At 37.3% G+C, this 27712-nt stretch overlaps 2 protein-coding genes and 1 long non-coding RNA gene across 3 annotated transcripts; 2 read left to right on the top strand and 1 right to left on the bottom strand.

Moving 5' to 3' along the window:
• Nucleotides 1–361: 361 nt before the first annotated feature.
• Nucleotides 362–11580, top strand: LOC109107225. Its single transcript, XR_002020730.2, has 3 exons — nucleotides 362–946; nucleotides 10547–10615; nucleotides 11029–11580. It is a non-coding gene; the product is annotated as an uncharacterized LOC109107225 (long non-coding RNA).
• Nucleotides 11581–13002: 1422 nt separating this feature from the next.
• On the top strand, nucleotides 13003–15659 carry LOC109107224 (39S ribosomal protein L35, mitochondrial-like). Its single transcript, XM_019120500.2, has 4 exons — nucleotides 13003–13155; nucleotides 13542–13692; nucleotides 14710–14854; nucleotides 15352–15659. The coding sequence occupies exons 1-4, from the start codon at nucleotides 13125–13127 to the stop codon at nucleotides 15538–15540; spliced, it is 516 nt and encodes a 171-aa protein (XP_018976045.1). The 5' UTR covers nucleotides 13003–13124; the 3' UTR covers nucleotides 15541–15659.
• A 424-nt stretch (nucleotides 15660–16083) lies between these two features.
• Nucleotides 16084–27680, bottom strand: LOC109107636 (receptor expression-enhancing protein 1-like). The gene is made up of 8 exons (XM_042742797.1): nucleotides 27332–27680; nucleotides 25301–25373; nucleotides 25135–25211; nucleotides 24882–25002; nucleotides 24118–24231; nucleotides 23088–23259; nucleotides 21844–22097; nucleotides 16084–18458 (listed from the first exon to the last, which is right to left on the bottom strand). The coding sequence occupies exons 1-8, from the start codon at nucleotides 27361–27363 to the stop codon at nucleotides 18381–18383; spliced, it is 921 nt and encodes a 306-aa protein (XP_042598731.1). The 5' UTR covers nucleotides 27364–27680; the 3' UTR covers nucleotides 16084–18380.
• Nucleotides 27681–27712: the final 32 nt, after the last annotated feature.

Raw genomic sequence — 27712 nt, forward strand, 5'->3', positions numbered from 1 at the left:
TAAACCAGTTCAGTGTTTACAAACAGCCTATAGGTTATCTGGTGGCAGAAAGTGACGGTTTCCTATGAAAGCCATCAAAAAAAAAGGAGACAAATTTGAGTTTATATTTCAAAATTCTGACTTTATTCAGATAATATCTCAGAATTCTGATAAGGAAAAACAACTCATCATTCTCTCTTCCCATCGGCTCAGAATCATGAGTTTATATCCCTGACTTCTGGGGGTTTTTTTCTCAGAATTGACAAACTCGTTATTATTGAGTTAAATCGAGTTATAAAGTCCGAACTAGGACATATAAACTTGTATTCGCAAGAAAAAAAAATTGAATACATAAATGTTATGTAAAATGTTAATAAGTAGGTTTAAAAACTATTTCATGCTTAAAGTATGCAGACCTATTGTTTAAATCAGATTTATGCTTTAAAAGAGTAATCACAGCAGCAGTCTGTCCGTTTAAACGTCTGCGTTTAGCTTCAAATGGCCTCTTTGACGACAGTATTCTGTAAACATTATTTGCATTCCGATTCTGACATTCAAAAGCACAAAAGTATTTTTTTCTCAATGCATTTTACCCGTGTCCCTCCACTTGTTACCAGTGTTACGTCTACTTCAAATTGATCTACTACTTGACCATATTTGGATATGACAAGGAATGGACCAATCACATTGTCCCACCGTAGACCACGCCCACTTGCATTTATTCGCTTTTCTCCTGCTTATTAGAACATTTGGGTTTCAGACTTCGGAAGGATCGGGAAGGGTGGTGTGGTTTATTTATAATTGTCTAGACCATATGTTTGTTCGGGGGCATCTGACTGCAGACGAGTTTTATTTTGTTTTGTAAACGAGGTACAGTGTATGGAAAGTTCACACAAAGAAACACTGGTTGAAGGATGGAGCAGCCAACTAACGTTATATTGAATCTGACAGCAGTTGCACGCAAACCGTAAGTAAACAATTTCATAATGCTTTGTCTGTAAATGACCGTTTTGTATGGACAAGTTTTTTTTAAACACTTGGTACAACTGATCTATAATAGAGCTCATATTTACATTAATGCGGTGGATGATACTATCGGATGACGTTAGACAATCATAACAGTGGCCTTCAAAAACGGATAATTTCGGACAGAGGGTCAGAATGAGGGTTGAAAATAATAATGAGGGCTTGTTTTGTTAACATTAAAAAGTGAACCTCGAGAAATATGTAATATGTGACCGAGTCATGACAGTTTAAAAGATGCGATTCTCGTCGACCAATCAACATCGGAAGAGAGAGGTAGACCATTTTTGAATATTAAATAAGAAGCTTTTGCATTCTGAATTCTCTTTATGATGCAAGAACTGTAACAACGTTAATTTAATTATTTAGTTATGGAAAAATAACACGATTAAAATATGTTAACGCCCCGCCCCGCCCCTAGACCTGTATGTCATTTTATACAGTTTTATACAGTTGACAAACGTGATGCAGGACAACATCTATGTAGTCCATAAATGCAGTTATGTGTACCAAAAATTCAAGATATAAGGCCAAAAAAAAAAAAAAAAATTGCCGCTGTATGATTTTTGTCTCATAGTTATATGATGGCGATATCACGCGAGTGCAAAAGTGGTTTCACGAGTGATTTGATACAGCAGTTAAGTAAATAAGAAGTGAACGTTGTGTTTTATTTTAAACATTACAATATAGTTTGTTTTGCTCAGTTTGCCGACACAAATGTTACTTATTAAAACCACATCACATGTGTTGTGTGTCTCTAAGCACACAAAAACACACAATTTCTGAATGAGTCGCGTATAGGGCTTGGGCGCCGCGTTGCATTCTGGGACGTGGCGGCCATGTTGATGGCGTCGTGAATGTAAACATACAGCAAGTCGAACGAGAAGAAACAGAGTTGGGAGAAAGAAAAAATATGTTAAAATCGCGAAAAGGTTGTGGGATTTACAGGGATACGCTAAGTAGGGATGCCAGGGATCGGTATGTGGACAAAATCGGCACTATTAACGGTTTGGATCAATATGAAAATCCCAACAAAGAGTGGAGCATCGACGACGAGTTGCTGCCGCACTTTTGCATTACAGATATCTTCGGCTACCTTGTTTGTTTTGTGAGCGCCTACACTTCAGAACAGTTCCGAAGCTACAAGTCATTGGAGTCTCATGTGCAGTTCACAAATGGATGGGTTAAGGAGCTGCAGATCATAAAGCCGGCAAACAGTATACAGTAATCCGGACAAAGGTAAACTGCACTCCGCCTAGTTGCTAGTTTAGTAACCGTTAGTGCTAACAACTATTCACATGTACTTTTAAACTAACTTATGTGTTTCAAAAGTTTAGTTAGTAGCTGTCAACCCTCCCGTTTTTTTTTTCGGGGGTTCTCATGTATTTGAGCTCTTTTCCCGCTGTCTTCCCGTTGTAGTATTTTCCTGTAAAATATCCCGTTAGCCCTTCCATCGGACCTGTCAGTCTCTGTGCTGTTGTCCTGTTGCTACACAGTTGCCCTTCCAGCAAAACAGATATTTTCAAACCATTGTTTTGCTTAACGTTACTTGAAAGCAACCTTAGCGTGATATTGGCCTTTTTAAGATAACAGCGTGGTTGTTGTGAGAGCACAATTTCACACCAATGTAAGCAAAGTCACGTTAGACATAGCTTCACAATCTCGCTTAGTTAATGCAGCAGTTTTTGTAGTACGAATTTTTGCTGTCAGCAGAGGGACAGCAACAGAAAGATGAATGTAGAAATTTTCCGGTTTTTTGGATGAGTAGCCCAGGAAATTTCCCTTATTTTCAGTGTTTACTTAAGATATATAAATTAATATTCAGATATTATAACTCACTTGGTCTCCGTGGTCGCGCCTCCAAGCAGGAAAGCAGTGGCAAGTTAATCCATTTTTTTTCAAAGGGCGATTATGTGTTGCGCTATTACACCCCACAATACAGCAACGGTTTACCATGGTTGAAATAGATTTTTAATTAATCAAATTAAGACACACGGCTGAGAGGGAGTATGTCTAAACACTGCGCAGTAGTCCGAGTAGCAGGAAAGGAGGCCATCAGCATGGCGGCCACGCCAAGTAATGACGTCACGACGCCCAAGCCCTATTGAACGAATGAGGTGAACCAATTAGTAACCCATTCATAAAGATTTACTTAATTCCCGAATCATCCGTTTGAACGAATGGAATAAATGAATAATTGACTCAATGATTATTCATTAAGACATTTTACTGCCTCCTACTGGCAGTTTTAGTTTCTTTCCTTTTCTTTTAGAGTATAATTTCATAAAAAATATTGTTTAGATATTATAGAAAAACTATATTAATAAAAAACTAATAAAATGGATGGTTCACATAATAAATTAAAAAAGAAAAAATTCTAATTTTTGTAATATCAATTTCATGATTTTCTCTTGTAACACAATAATGGCTTTAAATGATCTTTTGTGGGTTATTTCTCAGCCAAATTTGATGTGCGATTAATATGTGATTAATTAGATAATTTAATTGCCAAACTGTGTAATTAATTAGATTAAAAAGTGTAAACAATTGACAGCCCTAGAAGAAATACTCCAAACTCGATAGTCTTCAGTGACTAAGATGTATAATAATACAAAAGCAGGACGTCCTATCAGAAGCCAACATCTCAGAGAATTGGTAGTCTTTGCATTACAGCTGCACTCATCACAGAGCTTGATGAAGCACCTCAGTGGGTGATGGATGGGCTTCTGTGTTCAGTTTCCAGCGGGATCGCTGTCTTGGATGGTGATGTTGAGTGGTGTCCCTCCACATCTATAGGAACAAATCATGGCGTCAGGTGGTGTGGCGCTCTCACTCACCCTTGCTCAGCTGAGTCACTCTTACCATAGCGAATACCTGCTTTATATCTCTCACTGACAGTGAAGATCAATAGTGATGCCTCGCTCGGTGGGTGACGGTTGGGGTCCAATTCAGCTTCTTGTGGGAGACTAACACGTGTTTGGGAGGTGTTTGTGCTGAACTTAGTGGAGGTAGAAGGAGGCCAACGCCTCCTGTGCTGTGGTGCTTGAGAAATAACAACAACAGCAATAATAATACATTTGCAAATAAGCTGTGATGCAGTGACTACCAATGGGAGAAAAGAAAGTGGTCGGCCACCTGATACAGCTGGATATGGAAGAAGACAAATAATAAGAACCATAGAAGAATAAGAATAACAGAGAAAACTAAAATAATAATGAATAATTTAATAGTAATAGTAAATAGTAGGCCTACATGTATAATTATAAATTGTGTAATAATAAAATAAGTTTTATAATTTTATGTATAATAAATAAAAATAATTGACTTTTTCAAAATAAAAAAATATGAATAATTAAAAATAATTAATGTTAATCTGCTCAAACCTTAGTGTTTTTTATGTTGAATGTGTGGCAGTTTAGCATCTCATATACTAAATGTTCACCAGCAATAACAACCTCTTTTGCTAAAAGCATTGCAACAAGAAGGTTTAGTTGAACCCAAAGTGTATTTATTGACAGCTGGATATATGCAGATATCGTAAATGGTACAATGGAAGGCACAGCAGGTGAATAAATCAGGTAAAAAAAACACAACAGTAGGTGTGGACGATGGTGGGATGAACAAGGAAGTAATTAAGCTGATAAACTGAGGCAGGTAAACTCAATTGAGCGTGAAGTGCTCAAATAAATAGTCCAGTGCAGTAGCAAGCAGGAGACTCAGAGGTGAGTACGGGAGACCGCTGGAGACTGGAGCAGGGCTGGGCATCGATTCAGATGTCTTGATTCGATTCTTGGTTCGATTCTCTCTTTTTTTTTTAATACACTCAGTGAATATAGTTTTAATACAAATGCTATCGATATTTCTAAAAAATGAACAGTAAACATCAGTTTACAAATGGTGATTTTATAAAAAGATTAAGAGCCACAGGCCTGTATTTTAAACCTTTTTAAACAATAATAGGGCCATATAAAATGTTCTTAATTTTTCTGGTAATCAGATGAAGGCATAAAACAATTTAATTTATCCTAATCAAATGAAAAACAATTTAATTTTTTGGCAAACAAAGTGCTGCATAACAGAGGTTTACTGTTAAAATGAAAAAGAAAACAAATGTGATTATTCCTTTAAAAATAAGGATTTATTGATATTTATTATTATTATTAGTAGTAGTAACATTGTTGTTACATTGAGTCTTAAAACTGCTAAATAGAAGGGGTGTGACGAGATCTCGTGGTACGAGATCTCCCGAGATCCGATGTGTCTCGCAAGATCTGACTGGTCTCGCGAAAACGTGAAAACATTCTCCCACACCATTCATATAAATTATATTTGCATTACACTGGCTCCTTCACCAGTGGTGGTATGTAATATATGTTATGTTCACATCAGGCAAGTGGTCTCATGATAAGCAGGAAAATTACGCAGTATAGTCTTTATCCAGTCATAAAAACAGAATTCACAGTTTAACGCAGAATGTCATGAAATGTGTCACACTTTGAATGAATTAATCAAAAGTAGGTAATTTCACTTAAATCAAATCACCATATGGACTAGTATCTGTAAAAATTCAAGATATTAGGCCAAAAAAAAAAATGCCGCTGTATGAATTTTTGTCTCATATGATGGCGATATCACACGAGTGCAAAAGTGGTTTCACAAGTGATTTGATACAGCAGTTAAGTAAATAAGAAGTGAATATTGTGTTTTATTTTAAACATAACAATATAGTTTGTTTTGCTCAGTTTGCCGACACAAATGTTACTTATTAAAACCACATCACATGTGTTGTGTGTCTCTAAGCACACAAAAACACAATTTCTGAATGAGTCGCGTATTGAACGAATGAGGTGAACCAATTAGTTACACATTCATAAAGATTTACTTAATTCCCGAATCATCCGTTTGAAGGAATGAAATGAATAATTGACTCAATGAATATTCATTAAGACATTTTACTGCCACCTACTGGCAGTTTTAGTTTCTTTCCTTTTCTTTTATAGTATAATTTCATAAAAAAAAATATTGTTTACATATTATAGAAAAACTATATAAAAAAAAACGAATAAAAGGGATAGTTCACATTAAAAATGAAAAAAGAAAAAAAATCTAATATTTATAATATAAATTTCATGATCTTCTCTTATAACACAATAATGGCTTTAAATTATCTTTTGTGGGTTATTTCACAGCCAAATTTGATGTGCGATTAATATGTGATTAATTAGATTATTCAATTGCCAAACTGTGTAATTAATTAGATAAAAAAATGTAAACAATTGACAGCCCTAGTAGAAATACTCCAAACTCGATAGTCTTCAGGGACTAAGATGTATAATAATACAAAAGCAGGACGTCCTATCAGAAGCCAACATCTCAGAGAATTGGTAGTCTTTGCATTACAGCTGCACTCATCACAGAGCTTGATGAAGCACCTCAGTGGGTGATGGATGGGCTTCTGTGTTCAGTTTCCCGCGGGATCGCTGTCTTGGATGGTGATGTTGAGTGGTGTCCCTCCACATCTATAGGAACAAATCATGGCGTCAGGTGGTGTGGCGCTCTCACTCACCCTTGCTCAGCTGAGTCACTCTTACCATAGCGAATACCTGCTTTATATCTCTCACTGACAGTGAAGATCAATAGTGATGCCTCGCTCGGTGGGTGACGGTTGGGGTCCAATTCAGCTTCTCGTGGGAGACTAACGCCTCCTGTGCTGTGGTGCATGAGAAATAACAACAACAGCAATAATAATACATTTGCAAATAAGCTGTGATGCAGTGACTACCAATGGGAGAAAAGAAAGTGGTCGGCCACCTGATACAGCTGGATATGGAAGAAGACAAATAATAAGAACCATAAAAGAATAAGAATAACAGAAAAAACTAAAATAAAAATGAATAATTTAATAGTAATAGTAAATAGTAGGCCTTCATGTATAATTATCAATTGTGTAATAATAAAATAAGTTTTATAATTATATGTATAATAACTACAAATAATTGACTTTTTCAAAATAAAAATAAAAATAGTACAGAAGATCGCTGGAGACTAGAAGGTGAGTACACAGGAGATCGCTGGAGACTAGAAGGTGAGTACACAGGAGATCGCTGGAGACTAGAAGGTGAATAACGGAGATCGCTGGAGACTAGAAGGTGAATAACGGAGATCGCTGGAGACTAGAAGGTGAGTACAGGAGATCGCTGGAGACTAGAAGGTGAATAACGGAGATCGCTGGAGACTAGAAGGTGAATAACGGAGATCGCTGGAGACTAGAAGGTGAGTACACAGGAGATCGCTGGAGACTAGAAGGTGAGTACACAGGAGATCGATGGAGACTAGAAGGTGAGTACAGGAGATCGCTGGAGACTAGAGGGTGAGTACACAGGAGATCGCTGGAGACTAGAAGGTGAGTACACAGGAGATCGCTGGAGACTAGAAGGTGAGTACACAGGAGATCGCTGGAGACTAGAAGGTGAGTACACAGGAGATCGCTGGAGACTAGAAGGTGAGTACAGGAGATCGCTGGAGACTAGAGGGTGAGTACACAGGAGATCGCTCGAGACTAGAGGGTGAGTACACAGGAAATCGCTGGAGACTAGAAGGTGAGTACACAGGAAATCGCTGGAGACTAGAGGGTGAGTACACAGGAGATCGCTGGAGACTAGAGGGTGAGTACACAGGAGATCGCTGGAGACTAGAAGGTGAGTACACAGGAGATCGCTGGAGACTAGAAGGTGAGTACAGGAGATCCCTGGAGACTAGAAGGTGAGTACACAGGAAATCGCTGGAGACTAGAGGGTGAGCACAGGAGATCGCTGGAGACTAGAAGGTGAGTACACAGGAGATCGATGGAGACTAGAAGGTGAGTACGGGAGATCGCTGGAGACTAGCAGGTGAGTACGCAGGAAATCGCTGGAGACTAGAGGGTGAGTACACAGGAGATCGCTGGAGACTAGAAGGAGAGTACAGGAGATCGCTGGAGACTAGAAGGAGAGTACAGGAGATCGCTGGAGACTAGAAGGTGAATAACGGAGATCGCTGGAGACTAGAAGGTGAGTATAGGAGATCGCTGGAGACTAGAAGGTGAGTACACAGGGGATCGCTGGAGACTAGAAGGTGAGTACACAGGGGATCGCTGGAGACTAGAAGGTGAGTACACAGGAGATCGCTGGAGACTAGAGGGTGAATAACGGAGATCGCTGGAGACTAGAGGGTGAGTACAGGAGATCGATGGAGACTAGAAGGTGAGTACACAGGAGATCGCTGGAGACTAGAGGGTGAGTACAGGAGATCGCTGGAGACTAGAAGGTGAGTACACAGGAGATCGCTGGAGACTAGAAGGTGAGTACAGGAGATCGATGGAGACTAGCAGGTGAGTACCGGAGATCGCTGGAGACTAGCAGGTGAGTACGGGAGATCGATGGAGACTAGAAGGAGAGGACAGGAGATTGCTGGAGACTAGAAGGAGAGTACAGGAGATCGATGGAGACTAGAAGGAGAGTACACAGGAGATCGCTGGAGACTAGAAGGAGAGTACAGGAGATCGCTGGAGACTAGAAGGTGAGTACACAGGAAATCGCTGGAGACTAGAGGGTGAGTACAGGAGATCGCTGGAGACTAGAAGGTGAGTACACAGGAGATCGCTGGAGACTAGAAGGTGAGTACAGGAGATCGCTGGAGACTAGAAGGTAAATAACGGAGATCGCTGGAGACTAGAAGGTGAGTACACAGGGGATCGCTGGAGACTAGAAGGTGAGTACAGGAGATCGCTGGAGACTAGAAGGTGAGTACACAGGAGATCGCTGGAGACTAGAAGGTGAGTACAGGAGATCGCTGGAGACTAGAAGGTGAGTACACAGGAAATCGCTGGAGACTAGAAGGTGAGTACAGGAGATCGCTGGAGACTAGAAGGTGAGTACACAGGGGATCGCTGGAGACTAGAGGGTGAGTACACAGGAGATCGCTGGAGACTAGAAGGTGAATAACGGAGATCGATGGAGACTAGAATGTGAGTACACACAAAATAAATCGATACAAAAAAGTGAGTACAGGAGATCGCTCGAGACTAGAGGGTGAGTACACAGGAAATCGCTGGAGACTAGAGGGTGAGTACACAGGAGATCGCTGGAGACTAGAAGGAGAGTACAGGAGATCGATGGAGACTAGAAGGAGAGTACACAGGAGATCGCTGGAGACTAGAAGGTGAGTACACAGGAGATCGCTGGAGACTAGAGGGTGAGTACAGGAGATCGCTGGAGACTAGAAGGTGAGTACACAGGAGATCGCTGGAGACTAGAGGGGTGAGTACAGGAGATCGCTGGAGACTAGAAGGTGAGTACACAGGAGATCGCTGGAGACTAGAAGGTGAGTACAGGAGATCGCTGGAGACTAGAAGGTAAATAACGGAGATCGCTGGAGACTAGAAGGTGAGTACAGGAGATCACTGGAGACTAGAAGGTGAGTACACAGGGGATCGCTGGAGACTAGAAGGTGAGTACAGGAGATCGCTGGAGACTAGAAGGTGAGTACACAGGAGATCGCTGGAGACTAGAAGGTGAGTACACAGGAGATCGCTGGAGACTAGAAGGTGAGTACACAGAGGAGACTAGAAGGAGAGTACAGAAGATCGCTGGAGACTAGAAGGTGAGTACACAGAGGAGACTAGAAGGAGAGTACAGGAGATCGCTGGAGACTAGAAGGTGAGTACACAGAAGAAAAGAGAAGTAGAAAACTAAAGATCGCTGGAGACACAGAGGTGAGTATAGATCACTGGAGACTTAAAATGAAACAGGTAAGACTTTGATGAAGGAAAATCACTTAAGGATCCTTTACAGGCACAAGGAGTGGTCTAAGAGTCCATAAGGGTGACCAGGCAATGGGTGCTTCTCAAATGGAAGGGCACTTCATTATAAGGCTGTATATCCAAGCTGCCACATTATCAAGCTCCATCTAAGGATGTCTCGATGTTAAGGATCCTTAGTAGGCAGTCTAATTTACAATGGAAGCCTGTGTGGGGCAAGACTTTGCATTGGAATAAACATTTCAAAACCATAAAACGTATACATTATACATGTTAACATAAACTTTATGATAAAATGGTTACTAACCATATGAGCAACGTTATATTCATTTTTAACTGCTGTGATGACAATGTAAATCCAGTAATTTTCGCATGACACACGTGGATACTAGAAACGGAATGTGTGTTAACAGAGCACACTTGGTAATACTTTATTTTACAGTGTCATTTTTACATGTTATGTGCAATTACTATAGTATAATAACAGTAAATAATGCATAACGCCTTGCAACTAAGTCTAAATCAAAGCCCTAATCCTTTAGTAAGTACATGTTGTTAATTAAATATTCCTGTGTACTTAAATGTAAAAAAAGAAATAAAAAAGAATCAATAAAATAGTTTTAACCAAACTATGCACTTTTAAATCTTCTGTAATCGTGTACTTCATAGTTGTCTTTCGTAAACTGATTTCTGTAAACACATTCTTGTGGAATTAACGTCTTTATTATTTGTCTGCTCTCTTAACAGGGACCTAAGCAGTGCTGAGATTCTCCAGGATCAGTACAGTCTGCTTGGAAGACAAACAGCAGTATACTGGTAAAGTAATATGGCTCACCCTAAAATGATAACTGTTTTAACACTATATGTAAAGATACTCTGAAAATGGATATGATGTGTTGTTGTTGGTGTGTGTTCAGCCTTGGACGCTGGACAGCTCCATCGGCGATGAGAACAGACATGCCACTGAGAACTTGCTGCTGGAGGAACAGTATCCTTCACTCTTTACACTCCATTAAAAATCTTACCGACCCCAAACTTTTGAGTGGGAGTGTTAGTGTGTGTGTGTGAGTGTGTGTGTGTGTGTGTGTATGTGTATAGTGCAGTAATTAATTTCAGAATGTCTCTGTAGGACATTGGTGTTCTGAAGCAGAAAATCTGTGGGTTGAAGAAGACAAGGATTTTAAATTAAATTAAACTGAATTAAATTGTATTTTGTTTATGTTTTGTAGGCGCAGTTTGGCCGCAGGTGGACAAAGATTGCCAAACTAATCGGCACTAGGACAGTTCTACAGGCGAAGAGCTATGCTAGGCAGTGCTTCAAAAATAAGGTATGACTTTAGACCATTTCCACATCACTATATGAATATCTATACGCTTTTGGTTCAGATGTGTGGTGCTTTAAACTGAATTCATATATAAGAGAATAATTATAAATATAGACATCAAAGGGGGTATTTTTAAAATCCTCAAAAAAATAGCGTCCTATAAAAGCATTCTGAAGGTGTTCACTAACAATAACAATGTCAGTAACACCCGATGTACTTGTTACATCGTAAGAAGAATGGCATCTACGCTAATATCAGTCTGTCTCATTCGTATTCTGAGGTCACTATAGCCACCCAGATCCAGATCAGATGGTCACTGCAGTGGCCCGGATCCAGTCCAGATGGTGGATCAGCACCTAGAGACGACCAGGACAACCCTGAATGTCAGAAGAGATCATGTCAACTAGAAGAGTCCCAAAGACAGATTCCCAGCGAAAGACCTCGTCACCTATAGGGCCACTGGCACAAAACCTCAGCAAAGACCATGATGAACCACATCATGTTCGTCAGTGGAGAATTGGCCCCCCCGACTGAGTCTGGTTACTACCAAGGTTTTTTCTCCATTTCGTATTGCCTTTGGCTTGCTTAGGTGGGGACACTGCATTTTTGGGGTTATTAACGACTTGATTTCACAGACAATATATGAAGAGAACTGAACTGAGCTGGATGATGATGACATCAATGAGTCAACGATGAACTGACTTTTACTGAAATATTGCCTGTTTATTTTTGTCCTCTTTTTAGAGCTGCTGTACAGCATAACTGAATTTTGTTTGCATTATCTACACTATTTTCCTGTTTAACAATGTAAAGCTGCTTTGACACAATCTGTTTTGTACAAAGCACTATATATATATATATATATATATATATATATATATATATAAACACACAAATATGGGTGAGTTGACTTAATTTGACAATTCTTCGTAGAAATGTTTTTGTGCAGTCTGTTTTGAACAATTTTGTATTTTTGAGAATTGTATTAGTAGTCTACAATTTTCAGTTTTAAAGAAGTTAATAAAATTGGATTACATCAGATCAGTCACAAGTGAATTGTAATTACACACACAATAAGCTGTGGTTACTTCATTTTTTCAAGGCATCTGGTTTCCTCAATTTAAGTATAAGTTGAAGATTAACTTGTTAGTTTTAAGTAGAGTTACACTTTCAAGTGATCGGAATTTAATAAATTGAAGTAAGTCCACCTTAAAATAAAAAAGTGACCGCAACACAATTTCTTTTGTTTCAATAACTATTTTTGGTCAATGAACTCAGAATTGTGAAGTTCACGTAACTGATTTCTTTAATTATGTATGAAGTTTATTTGATAATTTTAAGGCAACGGGTTTCCTCACTTTTTATGTTAAGTCAACTGATTGCTTTTTACAATGTAGGTTATGTTTAGATGGCGCTTTCCACTAAAAATAAAAATTAAATAATCTCAAAATCTCAATAAATAAATACTTTTATTCAGCAAGGATATGTTAAATTCATAAATAAAAGTGATGGTAAAGACTTGGTTACAGAAGGTTTCTACTATAATATAGATTACAAAATAAAAAAAATTATTATATAAAAAAGCAGCACAACTGTTTCCAACATAAATGTCTGAAGGATCATGTGACACTGAAGACTGGAGTGATGGCTGATAAAAATTCAACTTCGCCACCACAGGAATAAATTATATTTTGAAGTATATAAAAATAGAAAACTGTAAATAAACGTTAAATGTTCTCAATGGCGCTTTCCCCCCAAAATGATTGATATTCTTATTAATAATAATAATATTTTTGAACAAAGCATCCATTTGCACGATGTATTAATCTTCACGATTTATCTAGAGCTAGTGTTTGTTCTAAGAAAACGAGCAGACTTTTTTTTTATAATTGATTTCTGGAAATTAATTTCGGTTTTGGTAGGATTTTTTCCCCACCGTGTATTCCCGCAGCGCGTTTTGTTTGTCCTGACCCGGCCACTGTAGTTGAGTGGCGTTTAAGATGGCGGCCACCTTGACGAGAGGTTTGTCAGGTATGAAGTGTACAAATTTACATTTTATGGTCAGAATACGTAGCTAAATATGAGTACGAGATTCTATAGATAGACACTTAAAAGTTGGTGTGCGTAGGAATACGCAATAAAGGTTTCCTATGTCTGCTAAAGGACGTCTATGTACTGGAATCGATTCTCCTCGATGCAATATAACAATTTATTGCATTTTATTCGACCTTTTATTTAATTTGATCTTATTATTCTACATCTCAGTTATATGTCTTTCTGTTGCATCATCATTATATCATTGTGGTAGAATGTGAAAAGCTAGACAACACGAAGCGTCCAGACACTCTCCTGTGTTTAATCAGTGTGTATTGTATTGATGTAGCTGTGATCTAGAGATCTTTCTCCTTTGCTGTCAGGTTTGCTGAGGCCCCTGTGGGTTTTAGGCAGAGACTGTCTCTCTCCTGCTGTCAGACTCACACAGACAGCTCGTTTCTCAGCCGCAGTGCAGAGACATGTCTCCAGACCTCTGCCTGCTGCTGTCCTCCGACACACTGACCTGCTCAAGCGGTAACACCTTCTCTACACACATCCCTGTCTGTCTGACTCTTTAAGTGTATTAGAAGTACACTAGTGTTTTCAACAGCTAAATATAGTTAGTTATTTCTATCTTTTGCTGTAGTGTGTCAGTAGGAAATATCAGTTTACATTTCCAAACATTCATTTTGCCATTAATTGTAGTAATCCAGTGAGATTTTTGTCTGACAACAACCAGTGCTCCACACAGAGATCTGATCATCATCAGTGTGTGAGGAATGACATGAAGAAACAATAAACTGAGACAGACTCAATCCAGAAGAACTGTGGCAATGTCTCCAACCTCAGACTAGATTAGGCCTGCTTTGATCTACATCAGAACCTAGTATCAAAGCATATAGTTGTATGTGTGTAAATACATTTATTCCACCTCTTAGCGGCATTAGACAGTCCATGTAAAGACACCTAGATGTCACTTCAGAAACACCAAATACTACATGCTCTAAGACAGCGATGGCCAGCTTAGGTCCTGAAGAGTTTTGCTCCAGCCTTGATAAAACTCACTTGCCTGTAGCTTTCTAGTAACCCTTAAGGCCCGTTCACACCAAGAACGATAACTATATAGATAACTATAAAGATAACGATATTAGCGCGGCCACACCAGCGAACGATATCTTCTGTTTATTCTAAGCGCACGCTCGTCTGCCGCTTTAAGTTCTCGAGCGCGTTACAGCAGGATGGATTCTGATTGGCTGTCAATTTTTTATCGTTCATCAGCTGGAAAAAAATCGTTTTGAAAGTGATTCCAACGATATCGTTTTTCTTTATCTTTATCGTTATAGTTGTGGTGTGGACGCTGCTGTTCTTTAATACTGAAAACGATTTTTAGAACTATATCTTTATCGTTATCTTTATAGTTATCGTCCTTCATATTAACGCCCCTCAACACCTCGATTTGCTTCTTCAGATGTGTTTGATTATAGGTTTGGAGGAGGGAAACTCTCTAAAAGATTTGCTTGTTTTCTGATGCTGAGCTTTTCTGTTCTGCAGAGTAACGCCGCTCATCCCTTCGCTGATGCTCCAGCCGGTCAGGAGCTTAACATACTACAGTCTGAGGAGAGGCAAGAGGAAGTCTGTGAAGTCGGTTGTTCAGCGGTTTCTCAGGTTGCACTGTGGCCTGTGGGTGAGGAGAAAGGTAATCTCCTGCTTGCATATTATTCAGAAATATCATAGTTATTGGGCATCAGGGCTGGGCGATATATCTAACGATATGATCATGCGCATCTAGTCAGTAAATCTGGTTACTTGATTAGCGCTAAATCGCCATCACCTGCTTTCAAATGGAGCAGCATTTAATAGACAGAGCCGTAGATCACTGACAAGCTACGCAATATCGCGTTCATTATCCCAGATGTATCGCCTTCGATAATGAACGCGATATTGCGTAGCTTGTCAGTGATCTACGGCTCTGTCTATTAAATGCCGCTCCATTTGAAAGCAGGTGATGGCGATTTAGCTGTAATCAAGGAACCAGATTTACTGACTAGATGCGCAATACCATATCTTTATATATATGCCGCAGATTTATTGGGCATCGTGTTCAAAATCAGGTCTGGTGTTTAAATCCAGCCTACACACCTCAACTGAAACTTTCTCTTCATGTGTTTAAGAATACTGTTGTTGTTTTTTTAGGCCGGATATAAGAAAAAGCTGTGGAAGAAGTCAGCAGCCCGCAAGAAGCGCCTCAGAGAACATGTATTCTGTAATAAAACTCAATGTAAACTGCTGGACAAAATGACAACACCCTATTGGAAAAGAAGAAACTGGTACCTCAACGACCCGTACCAGAAATACCATGACAGAGTGAATCTGAAGGTGTAAAACCCTCCTAACTTTATTCTGTTCATGAAGTATGTGTAAATTCACTATTTAAAAACATGTTGAGGATTCATGTGAAAATCACTGCACCCAAATAAATTCTTTCAGTTGTTACAATTTTATCACTTGTTATTATTTCAGAGTCCACCCTTTGCTGGTTTTGCGTACATACGGCAGGAATATTAGGTTCTATTAGGAATATAAGTTTTCTGCATTTTAATGAAGTGGTTCACAACTGTGGTGTTTAGATTGATATAAGAAATTAATTTAAATATATTTTTTTTATATTATAAACTATACATTTTATATTAATTATTATAAACCTTGAAAATTCATAACAAATTAACTGATTTTATAAACAAACATTCACTTTATGAGTCCAAGTTTTTGCTAAAACTAATTTATTTTAGTACAACAAAATAAAAAAAAAGCATAATATAGATTATACAATTTATTGTTTTATTTGTAATTATTATTTAGACTAGATCATGGACGTAAATAAAGGTTCATATTGTTTTTTGGAAATTAAATAACTCACAAGACTTGTTTCACATTCACCTTTTAATTGCTGAATGCCAATACATTGTTTTTAAACAGAGAACATTTCACTCTTTAACATCAACTTCTGTCTTTATCACTCAAGATTTATTCAATAAAGGACTTTGAACAATGAGACAGTATATTCTGGCCTGCCAGATATGACAGCTGTGGAATATGGAAATATTTTTTTTTATGGAGATACTGCAAGCCGTTATGATTTAAGAGGATAGTGAAAAGACATTTTGACTCTCCTAATCTGAACAACCTGGCACACACAACTCAAAAATACATGACTGTTCAGTTTCAAATGGTTTTAACAGCTAGCCAGGACTTTTTAAGTCTTTAAAGGCGCAGCCTCTACTTAAGTCCCTGAATTTAAAAACACATCTTCATCCGACATGATTAAGCATGCATATCTATGCCTCACTTTCATATTCAAAAACTGACAATCCAGATGGTACTCCAAGAGATTCATAATTTACACCATTTTGTTGATATTAAAATGGGCTAAGTTCATAAATAGCTGAATGACAGAACACCTAAATCCACAACTAAACTGCTTTTCACATAGTATGAAATTTCAAAGGTTGTGCCTTTAATGACCTGAATATTCAAAGAAGCAACAGTCAGATGTTTTTATATGATGAAGAAGGCCAAAGATGGTTCCACACAGAGTCATACCATTTCACATAGAGAAAATGCTGCATTTTAATCTCACTGTAAATACTGGAAACACAAAGCCAACCAGATTATCACTATTCCAATGACTTTTTAAGTTTACACTGAAGATAATATAATCACAAGTCTAAATGAAATTGTGATAAAATGACAAAAACAGTTCCTGAGCCAGATATTTTGTCTGTGAAGTTTGATATAATCTTTAGAACAGCTACAAGATCTCAAATACATAAAATCTGTCATCTGACAAAACGTTTATGAGATTAGGATTGTCATCATTTTCACAGTATAAAACACATTGTGAAAGCTTTCTAAATATAGCATGTTCTAAGATTCAGCTACAGTATGTGTTTTGATAGTTACTTCAACACAGGAATGATACAACAGCAAACTGTGAGTTTTGCAGTGTTTTCAGACACTTTTTCTCCTCATATTGTGTAACTGCTACAAAAGTAAAATGACTACACTGACTAAAGGACCAGCTTTGTGTTGTACCAAATCACCACTAATGCCTGCTTCATCTCTGATAAGGTACTTTAATACTGAACACGTTCAGAAAGCGGAGGCCAAAAATGTGAGACACATTCAAACTGTCAACGTGAATACATGCAACATCAAGCAACTGAAGACGTTTGAGAAGCCAGCTAGGAAATAACAGAAAATATTCAGTTTTAGATTACTTGTTGATCAAACAGTGCAGAGTTTTGAAATGATAAAAATACTGTACATGACTAAAAAAATTAAAGTAAGAATTTCCATAAACAAATATCAACCTATTAACTCTTTGTGTCTAGGAAAGTTTCTAGTGCATTTTTAACACGATGGATATTGATTAACTATCTAATATCTAATATTTGAAGTTACAGCACAATATTTTAAGTTTATAGCTGAACTATTGAAAGCTTTAAAGAAGTGTAAAATTCATTGCACTTTGTCCATCTATTTTAAATCATGTCAGGTATTGTGGTTAATACCTTTTATTAAAGCTTTTATTAAAAACTCCCTATGTACAGATGATCCTTTGCATTTATTGATACGTAAATTATGAAATAAATGCAATGCAATGTCAAACACACCTACCACATCAGTGCAGAACTTTTTCACTAAGAACTAGTGCTCTAAGAAAGGCTGATTCGGAAACACCTTGCTACTCAGTAGTTGTTAAGGGGGCTTTGGGCGATCCAAAATGAGTGTAGTCCCCCTAAAAATAAAATATGCTCATAGACAGTAAGTATTATGACTGTGTGAAGTGATTATGGTTGGGTGACCCAGAGGGACATGCATGCATTTGTTTCTCCCAAAATCACACCAAGAAATCAAACAGTCTACACTCAAACATAACAGAAATATATACAAAATAATTTTAATAACCCCCAAAGAATCTCAGAGCAGCAGTATGCACATGAATGTGTTACCTAAGTGAATCCCCTCCCCCTTGAGTGTCAAAGATCAGAAGCGAAAGTTTGCTCATCGCTTTGGTTACCTCATTACAGAGCAAGGCTGCTTTTGAATATTTCAACATTTTGGCTGCATTCCGTTTTTTTCTCTCTCTCTCTGCCTTCTCTTGTTGCGTCTCCTCGTGTTGCAGGTTAGACAGCTAAAGCGCTCTCGGAGCATTTGCACAGTCACATGGCTTCAGTGTCTGAAGAGAGGGTGTTCTTTGATCTGGATCGGGTGACTGGTCTTAGGATTCTAGGAGGAGGCTGAGAGAGAAAGAAGAGGTATGTGAGAACAAATGAAAATGAACGAGTCAATCAGTAAACCAGGAGGTCAAATCAGAGAGCGATGCACACTTCATGTTTACTGTCCACAAATAAACATGATCACATGATCAGGTCAATATGCGCAAGGACATGTATATTTCTGTGATGTGTCAGTCTTTGGAAAGACAAACACGATTTGAGAATGCATGACTTAACATGCTCTGTGTACAAAGGCCTGTTTTTAGTGAGTTAGGTTGGTTGTGTTTGTGGTATACTCAAGGGTTAAACTAGTCCACTAGCTTTGGTTCATGTAAGAATAAAATGATGTACACACAAAACAAAGCAAAAAGCAAAACAAAATTAAACATTAAGTATTATTAATCTGTGGAAGCCTATTTCTCCCATAGTGTCTACATCTGACACAAGCGATGCAACAAAATCAAAGTAAACCCATTATAATCAATGATACTCTCCACATTGGATGAGACACAGACAGTAAATTAAAGCCCCATTTTATTTCTGACATACTCTACACATTTGCGCTACTACCGACGACAGGACGAAATGCATTTGGAACTTTCACTTTGACGCGTTTAGTGTAGACAGCCTCAAGGTGTTGTGATGCAACAACAGTCCAGGCCAGTGTAGACATGGTATCCGAGTAAAAAAATAATGTAATTGTGAAGTTTATTTATAAATAATTAAAATCTAAATAAAGTGATTGTGAGATATAAAGCCAGAATTGAGTGATTATGAGATTAAGAATTGTGAGACAAAGTCACAATTACAAGAAATAAAGTCAAAATTACAATAAAGATGTCGCAATTGAGAAACAAAGTTGCAATTACAAGAAATAAAGTCAAAATTAAGAATTAAAGTTGAAATTACAAAAATGATGTTGTCGTTATATAACAAGGTCACAATTACAAAAATAAGATCAAAATTGTTGGATATAGTCACAATTACAAGAATTAAAGTTGAAATTACAAAAAAGATGCTGTAGTTATATAACAAAGTCAAAATTACAAGAAATAAGATCAAAATTGTTGGATATAGTCACAATTACAAAAATTAAAGTTGAAATTACAAAAAAGATGTTGTAGTTATATAACAAAGTCGCAATTACAAGAAATAAGATCAAAATGGTTGGATATACTCACAATTACAAGAATTAAAGTTGAAATTACAAGAAAAATGCAATTATATAACAAAGTCACAATTACAAGAAATAAGATCAAAATTGTTGGATATAGTCACAATTACAAGAATTAAAGTTGAAATTACAAAAAAAAATGTTGTAGTTATATAACAAAGTCGCAATTACAAGAAATAAGATCAAAATTGTTGGATATAGTCACAGTTACAAGAATTAAAGTTGAAATTACAAGAAAAATGCAATTATATAACAAAGTCACAATTACAAGAAATAAGATCAAAATTGTTGGATATAGTCACAATTACAAGAATTAAAGTTGAAATTACAAGAAAAATGCAATTATATAACAAAGTCACAATTACAAGAAATAAGATCAAAATTGTTGGATATAGTCACAATTACAAGAATTAAAGTTGAAATTACAAGAAAAATGCAATTATATAACAAAGTCACAATTACAAGATATAAAGTAAAAATTGTAGGATATTATTACATAAAATTACAAGAATTAACGTTGAAATATCCAAAAAAGATTGTGAAACAAATTCACAGTTGTGAGATAAAACTGCAATTACAAAATATATTCACACTTACAAGTAAAGTATTTGCAGAATATAGAGTCATTGTAAGAAATTATATGAAAAATGTCAGCATTGTGAAAAATAAACGCTATAACGAGATATAAAATCACTAATACAAGAAATAGTCTAAATTTTCAGATATAAAATCACAATTACAAGAAAGAGAGTTAGAACTGTGAGTTCCTTAAAGTGCTCCTACACACACAAGAGAAATTTTACGTCTTTTTTTCCTAAATGTTTTTATTGTAGTGTGGTTTTAGATGCTACTCTTGTCCTTCATCACATCTGTAAAAGACAGCAGCGCGATCTTAACTACAGGAATGTTGAAATAAATTAAAGTATGACACTATGGCATTTTTGCAGTCATTGTCACAGGACATTCACTCGTAAGAGTCACAACAGTGCTGAACTGTCTCCATTTATAGACAATTACAGTGAAGTAATGAACATCATGGCCTTGAGAGATGCCTGTGTAGCTCTCCCAGCATTATGCAAGTCAACATAATGCTGGGAGTTTTTGTTTTGTTTAGGCCATGGTTCACATCAGACAAATCTTGTAATAAGCAAACTCAGTTCTTTAGGCCAGGGCTACTGACCAACATCTACAAATGAAATTCCATCCCATTTAATTCCTGGTCAGCTGACAGCTTCTGGAGACCCCAACAGCACTACCACAACAAAATATGGTCCACTGCAAGGGGGTGGTCAAGTCAAGTCACTATTTCTACAGCACTTTATACAATACAGTTTGTGACAAAGCATCTTTACAGAGATAAACAAGAATACAGCAGAATCAAGACAGGGCTGCACCATGATTTTAGTCATGATTTAATCTTGCTTCACACTATTTATTAAGCATAATCATATGCAATATGAAGAATACTGTTTATTATTTTTCCTGAAACAAGCTTTTCTTTCAAATCGATAAATCTTTTACCCAGTGGTTTACTTTCATTTGGACTGTTTGCTGTGACTAAATCTGCAAGTTGAGATTCTCTTGATTTGTACTTGTGTAAAAGTGCAATAATTCTGATGAAATAAACAGTTTTAAACAGTAAGAAATTATTACAAAGGTTCATATATCAAACATTACTCTAACACTCTTAAAAACCAAAAGGGGTTTTTCACAGTGATGCTATAACATTTCAGTTCCTCTCAGTGAACGTTTTTTTTTTTCTTTTTTTCTTAGAGTGGCATTTTAATAATCCAAATAACCTTTTCCACTATAAAGAACCTTTTACCAGCAGAAAAGATCAATAATAAGAGACAATAACAAAAGTTATTCAATAACAAAAATTTGTCAGCTAAGTAGCTAGCATTTTCAAACCTGACCTTTTGAGAGAATAAGTCTTATATTTATCTTACAAACACATTCACTTGTGTAACAATGTCTCTCATCCATCAAAGAGTCTTAAATCATCTTTCCCTGCCGTTTTAGACAGCCACGTCTCTCTATGACTCACCGTAACCGAATGCTAGTCGTGACCGGAGGTGAGAGTGTCAGACTCACTCAGAGACTCACTCAGCTGACTTTTGCCGGTGAACAGCAGCACAGGTTAGTGATTTAAGTGGGTTAGTCACAACAAGCTTACAGTTAGCTCACTGCAGCCAGGCAAGTCAACAGCTAACCATCAGAAAACAGGTGTACCTCAGGGGCACGCCTCTTAAATCTGAATTGGACTGAAGCAGATGAGGCAAATTCCTCCTCCTGAGGCTCCTCTGAGGCTACGGGTTGGGATGCGGATTTATCCTGGAAGGATTCAGGAGTCGTGGGCTCAGGTTGAGACAGAGTGGGCTGGGATGGGGCCGGTGTAGGTGTAGGTGTCAGCGGACCAGGAGTCTCAATGGGGGCATATTGCTCCAAGTTCAACATCTCATATTCGGTCATGTCAAAATCATGGCCTGTTCCATTACAACAGCACATCAAAACAAACTGTGACTCCAACTGCACTTATACTCTCTACTCTGAATATATTTGAATAATGAGCCAAGTGTTTTTATGCATTATCCATTATAGGCTAGATGTCATTATGGAAGACTCAAAAATCATGTAAAGCTAAACGACAGTAAATTTTTAGTTACTATAGTCAGTTTTGACACTTTGTGAAGGACAATACTGCTAAAAATGATTGGTGCAGGGGAAAGCAACTTTTTCTGATACATCCTCTCATTCCTAAAGTGTGTTTTCACATGTGTAACTGGAATAGCATAGGCCTGTTCAGACAAACACACACACACATAGACACACAATAAAAACAGGTTTAACTTCTATGATGGTGCAATTTGCCCTGATTTGCCTTATATGTAAATGTGTGCAGACGTAAATGAGATTTGAGAGCTAGAGTGGGAGTGACAATTTCATTCTGTTCCTTAAGCCATTGCATGACTACAGAGCACTTGGAATGTTTCAGACAATTTGTGTGGGTACTTTTTGGATCTTTTTCTACAACATTTTGAAGCATTTTTGAACAACTCGTTGTCATGCTCTTGAATTGTATGGAAAGGAGCAGCAGGAACATTCTGCCAAATATTTTTTTTTGTGCTCCACGGAAGAAAGAAACTCATATGGGTTTGAAACAACATGAATTTTCTTTTTTCGGGTGAACTATCTGTTAAGAGAAATACATGCTTCTCTATGATCCTTTCACTGAATCACAGTAATACGCAATAGGTAAAGACTAGAGAATTATAAACAATTTCCTAATTAAACATTTACCCAGGAAATTAGCAGAGCTGCAACATTCAAGTTAAGAATTAATTGCATGTAAAGGATGATTGAGAGAAGCAGTTGAACCAGACAGGATTAGCAGAAATCTGATTGGCTGACAGTAGGATCTTCTTCAAAGGGTTAGGAGAAATACAGCACTGATCATTCGGCTTGGCTTTGCTTACCCTTGCTGTAACCCGTCTCTGATTTGCTGCGCATCATGGTGCGTGTTCTGTGCTGCGTGGCTGCAGGTTGAGTAGTTACAGAACTTGCATTCTTTGCCTGGCCCTCTGCCTGGAAAGATGACAGGTCCTGCATGCTGAAGCTGCGGAGTCGCTCGGAGAGAACGCCTTGGCCCTGGATCGAGGACATGGAGAGTCAGATGGAACTCCTTAAGATGGTCGAAATACTGTCATGCTGTGTTTTGTATCATCAACAATCTGTTTTGTTTATAAAAATTAGCCTTAAGATGTGGAATATGTTTTGTTTATGCCATCGGCTTAAATTATAATAAGTCATAAATATAGTAAACATTAACTTCAAAAGAAACACATATTATCTAAAATAAACTAACAACCAGTCAATAAGGGATATGTAAACTACACCCAAAAGTTATATATCAAACTGATACATTTAAGCAATAAATCCCATGTTCCTTGGAGTTAGAACTACTGGATAAACATATCAAGCCTAAACAATTAAACTCATAATTAATTTTTTTTACATCTTTTAAATTAATAATTCAGTTTATTATAGATGCGGAATCCTGATTTCTCTGTTTAAAAAACATGTGTTTAGTGCATTGTCAAGCTCGACTATTCAACCCTGTTACCAGATTTATTATAAGAAGAAAACATCAAATAAATATTTTTCTTTCATTTATATCTACAAACCAATATTGTCCCAAAGCCATTTTTCCCCAAAGTAGCTGGGCTTTACGGAGACATTGCTTAATTTAGGCTGTTACGCTGTTACCACTTTAATTAGTTAAAAATGTTATTTATTTGTTTATTTATATATTATGTATGCATGCACTTATGTTTATTTATTGTTTCTTGCTAGACAAAAATGAAACCACTCAAATCTATATGCAGATTTTGGGAATTTTAGTAACAAATTCTGGTAATTTTGATAACAGATTTTAGTAACAGAGTGACAGCCTTTGTACTGTTTTCAAGGAAAGTGCCATTTCCTCTAACAGTATTAGATTACTACCTTAGTGGCAGCCATTACTGCGGCTGTTGCCGCCACATTCAGACCTTTCCTTCCAAAATGCATCAGGGTGTCGTAGCTTTTATCTTTTGCTTGGCAAAGGTATTCATCGATGTCCTAAGAAAGAGTCATAAAGAACATTTCACAGCAGCTGTATGAAGAATGGTACTGTTTCATTCTGTTATACACTTCCAGATCAGCATCATTTTTGAACAACTTTTTATGAAGAACTTTTTTTTTATCATTGCTCTTTTGTTGATTTTGATTGCTTCCATTGTCCTCATTTGTAAGTCGCTTTGGATAAAAGTGTCTGCTAAAGGATTAAATGTTATGAGTTTTCATTTTCTCTCTGTTGTCAGTGTTTTGTGTTTGTCATATCCATTTGCCCTTAGTGTGTACTCCTGACGAATTTCCTGCCCTAAGAATAAAAAGCAGAGGAAAGACTGTGGAAAATAACAGTACCATTTCCTTAACACCGCTCATCCTCGGTCAACCAGGAAAATCAACTCAAAAAGGTTACAGGAAAAGGAGTCAAAAGTTCTTCCTCCTAAACTCCAACGATTCAGTTTCTTAGCATTATAAAACACTGGTGAGCTGAGAATTATTCACAGCTGTTAAGAAAGATATTTGCTAGTTTGTTAAACATTTAAAATATTAGAATATATATGCATTAGTGAAAGCTCTCTTTGAATATTTTGTCAGCCTAGACAGGATAAAAATAAATAGATCATCACATCAAAAGAAAAAAATCACATCAAATACTGTACCTTCTCCTTGGAGGACAGTGTAGGGTGGACAAATTTTCTATACAGCACACTGGATCCCTTTGTGTACGGGGAAAGTAACCACACCACAAAGGCGATTTTGAGTTCATAGTAGAATGGGAGCCTTCAAAAGCAATAAAGACAATCATACACTCATATGTCATGCTGGTTACCGCCCACATGCATCAGCAGAAATAAAAATATGAGTAATTCCTAACAAAAAGACATGATGAATGCAATGGCACATTGTACTCACCAGCACAAAAAGATATCAGTAATCACTTCAACTGTAGTAAAAAGTGCAAATATTATCCAGTACATCATCCATTTCACCTGTTTGAAACAGTTTACAGAATCAGCAGGCAAATAAACAATAAGGTTAATGAGCTCAACTGATGGAAATATAGCAGAGCTGTACTTACATATTCTCTCACATCTTTTGATTTAACAGCTTTATATGAGGAGTATGCCGGGTAAAGGGTGCCAAATATGAGCCTGTAAGAAATGCAACAATCATGCACAAGATAAATAAGCAGAAAACAATTGAAATAGGTCAAGGGTATGTTGTATTTTAAAATATACAGTATAATTTTATTTCATTAATTATAATTTCTGTTGGCCAAATAACAGTATGTTGCCTATATGTAGCTTAATGAATTATTACATTTCATTTATTAAATAATAAATAGAATAGTCAATAAAGTAGAAGTACTGTAAATACTCTTTAAAATAGCTTATAATACATTTAAGTAGTTTTGTCCCATATTTCATTTATTGATTACTTAATATTTTATTGTAATTTAAAATATCAAATGTATCTTGTTCACAGATCAGTGTAAATAAACAGCAAGTTCCACCAGTGACAACTTACCCCGAATAGTGTATACCCCACATGCCCTGCTATAGAATTGATTTAATTTAACTTTTGCCATTTAACTGATTTGATTTTTTTTTCCTGGCCAATACCAGTGGATTACTGACATTCAATAATACACTTAATAAAAAAATAATACACAAAATACAGCAAATGCTTTTTATCAACCCTGTGCATATATACTCAAATCTCTTCAGAAAACAGTTAGGGTTAGGGTTTATTACGGACAAGTGTTACATGATGTCAGTTTTACAAAATGACATAACAATGGCCACTAATAATTCCCATCAAGGCCCACCACTTCCCTGAAAGGAAACCCTCCACTCCCTTTCCATTATTGATATTTGAGATAAAGGCCCTTTAGTAGGCCTGGAGTCTGATTTGATCAGCCCAGAATATTATTTTTTCCAGTTCTCGTCTGTTGTAACGCCAGTGTCGCACGTAAACAGGCGGCATATCTGCACGACCCCGTTTATATTCCAGATTTACATTCTGCATGCTTGATAAAAATAGACCTGACAAGTGAACGCTGGTCAAGGGCGCAAAGAAAAGATCAGAAGCAAATGGGACGGAACGAATACCGTTTGCACGGCTGTATGGGTTAAATGGGTGACTGGAAAGTGCTAGATAACCAAAAGAAGTGCCCTGCACCTGTGTTTAAGCATTTCACTTCAGCACTATTCCAGTGTCCCCTCTTTCTCCAGCCCAGCAACAGCTGCGCCTCGGACCCGATCAAATGACCGACCCACAAACCCAATCCAGAGCCACCACAACACCGTCAGGGTCCCACAAAACAACAGTGCACTAAACAGAGCGCACTGCACACTATCTAGGGCACGCCAAGCAAAAACACCGGTTTGTTGTCTATATTTAGACTCAACACAGCTAGTTTACAGCACAAGTGTTGGCAAATGTGCAATGTCATCGGATATTGTGATCTAAAATGAATTGAACGGCTATTTAAAGATTTTGCACGCACAGCAAAGAGGATTGACTGAAGCGTTAATTAAAAAAAATACATTTAGGATACATACATCAAAATGCGCTCGTCAATTAAATAAAACTCCGACAATGAAAAAATAAACCTAATACTGAAAAACACTTAAGTGACCATGAGACCCATTGTCTTTATGACACATCAAAGCTGCTCTACTGTATGCACGACTCCGAACAATGACTCCTACATTGTGCATTTCCACTAAATTCAGAATTCTGCAATTAAAAGTGTTACATAAAACGAATGGCTTCAAAAGCTAAGCTATATCCTGCATAATTCACTTGGTGTCAGATTCTTATTTTGGAGAACCAGCAATATCCATTAGCTTGCAAGCGTACAGTAACCTAAGGTAACCTTTGTAATAGCCTTTCAACATGTAAACATAATAATCAAAAGGACAAATCAGGCCTGATATACATAACCATATGTGATTTCATTCTGACTAGAATTAAGAGGTTCCCTAGAAACCCTTGCGTTTTCGCATTAAAAATTCGGGAAAACAACATATACATATAAAGATTACGCACTGAATTTTCATGCAACCCCATGAAAATGCTTTACAAGAGCAGAATAAAGACTTACACCACAAGCCTAGAAATAATCCAGGAGACCATTGCGCTTGTGAGAGCGGCGCGTTGTCAACAGGGAGGAGTTTTCCTCGAGACTGTTGTCGGCGTTTATTACAGACGCGTCAGCGCAGGCGCTCTGCTCCGAACATGTGGGTTATAGATAATGGACAAAAATAATAAACATAAAAGACAAAAATAACACACGACACATAAGTAATTGAAATGGTTTAAAAACCAAGCGAGCTGCCTAAGCAGACAGCATTTTAATGTGCCTCAGACGCGGTTAAGGTAGACAGATAATGTCACATGACGCCTACAAATGCTGCCTGGGTAGGAAGCTCATAAGGTTTCTCTAACAAAACTGTACAGAACAAATCAACTCTTTTAACCCTTT

Source organism: Cyprinus carpio, chromosome B17, assembly GCF_018340385.1.
Source record: "Cyprinus carpio isolate SPL01 chromosome B17, ASM1834038v1, whole genome shotgun sequence".
Lineage (NCBI taxonomy): Eukaryota > Metazoa > Chordata > Actinopteri > Cypriniformes > Cyprinidae > Cyprinus > Cyprinus carpio.

Bases quoted from the DNA above. Each gene is read 5' to 3' on its own strand.
- LOC109107224 (XM_019120500.2), top strand. From the start codon at position 13,125: ATGGCGGCCACCTTGACGAGAGGTTTGTCAG. The intron at 13,156-13,541 runs GTATGAAGTGTA...CTTTGCTGTCAG, and splicing joins CTTGACGAGAGGTTTGTCAG to GTTTGCTGAGGCCCCTGTGG. The intron at 14,855-15,351 runs GTAATCTCCTGC...TTGTTTTTTTAG, and splicing joins GCCTGTGGGTGAGGAGAAAG to GCCGGATATAAGAAAAAGCT.
- LOC109107636 (XM_042742797.1), bottom strand. From the start codon at position 27,363: ATGGTCTCCTGGATTATTTCTAGGCTTGTGGT. The intron at 23,260-24,117 runs GTAGTAATCTAA...TCCTCGATCCAG, and splicing joins CAGTAATGGCTGCCACTAAG to GGCCAAGGCGTTCTCTCCGA. The intron at 22,098-23,087 runs GTAAGCAAAGCC...GTAATGGAACAG, and splicing joins AGAGACGGGTTACAGCAAGG to GCCATGATTTTGACATGACC.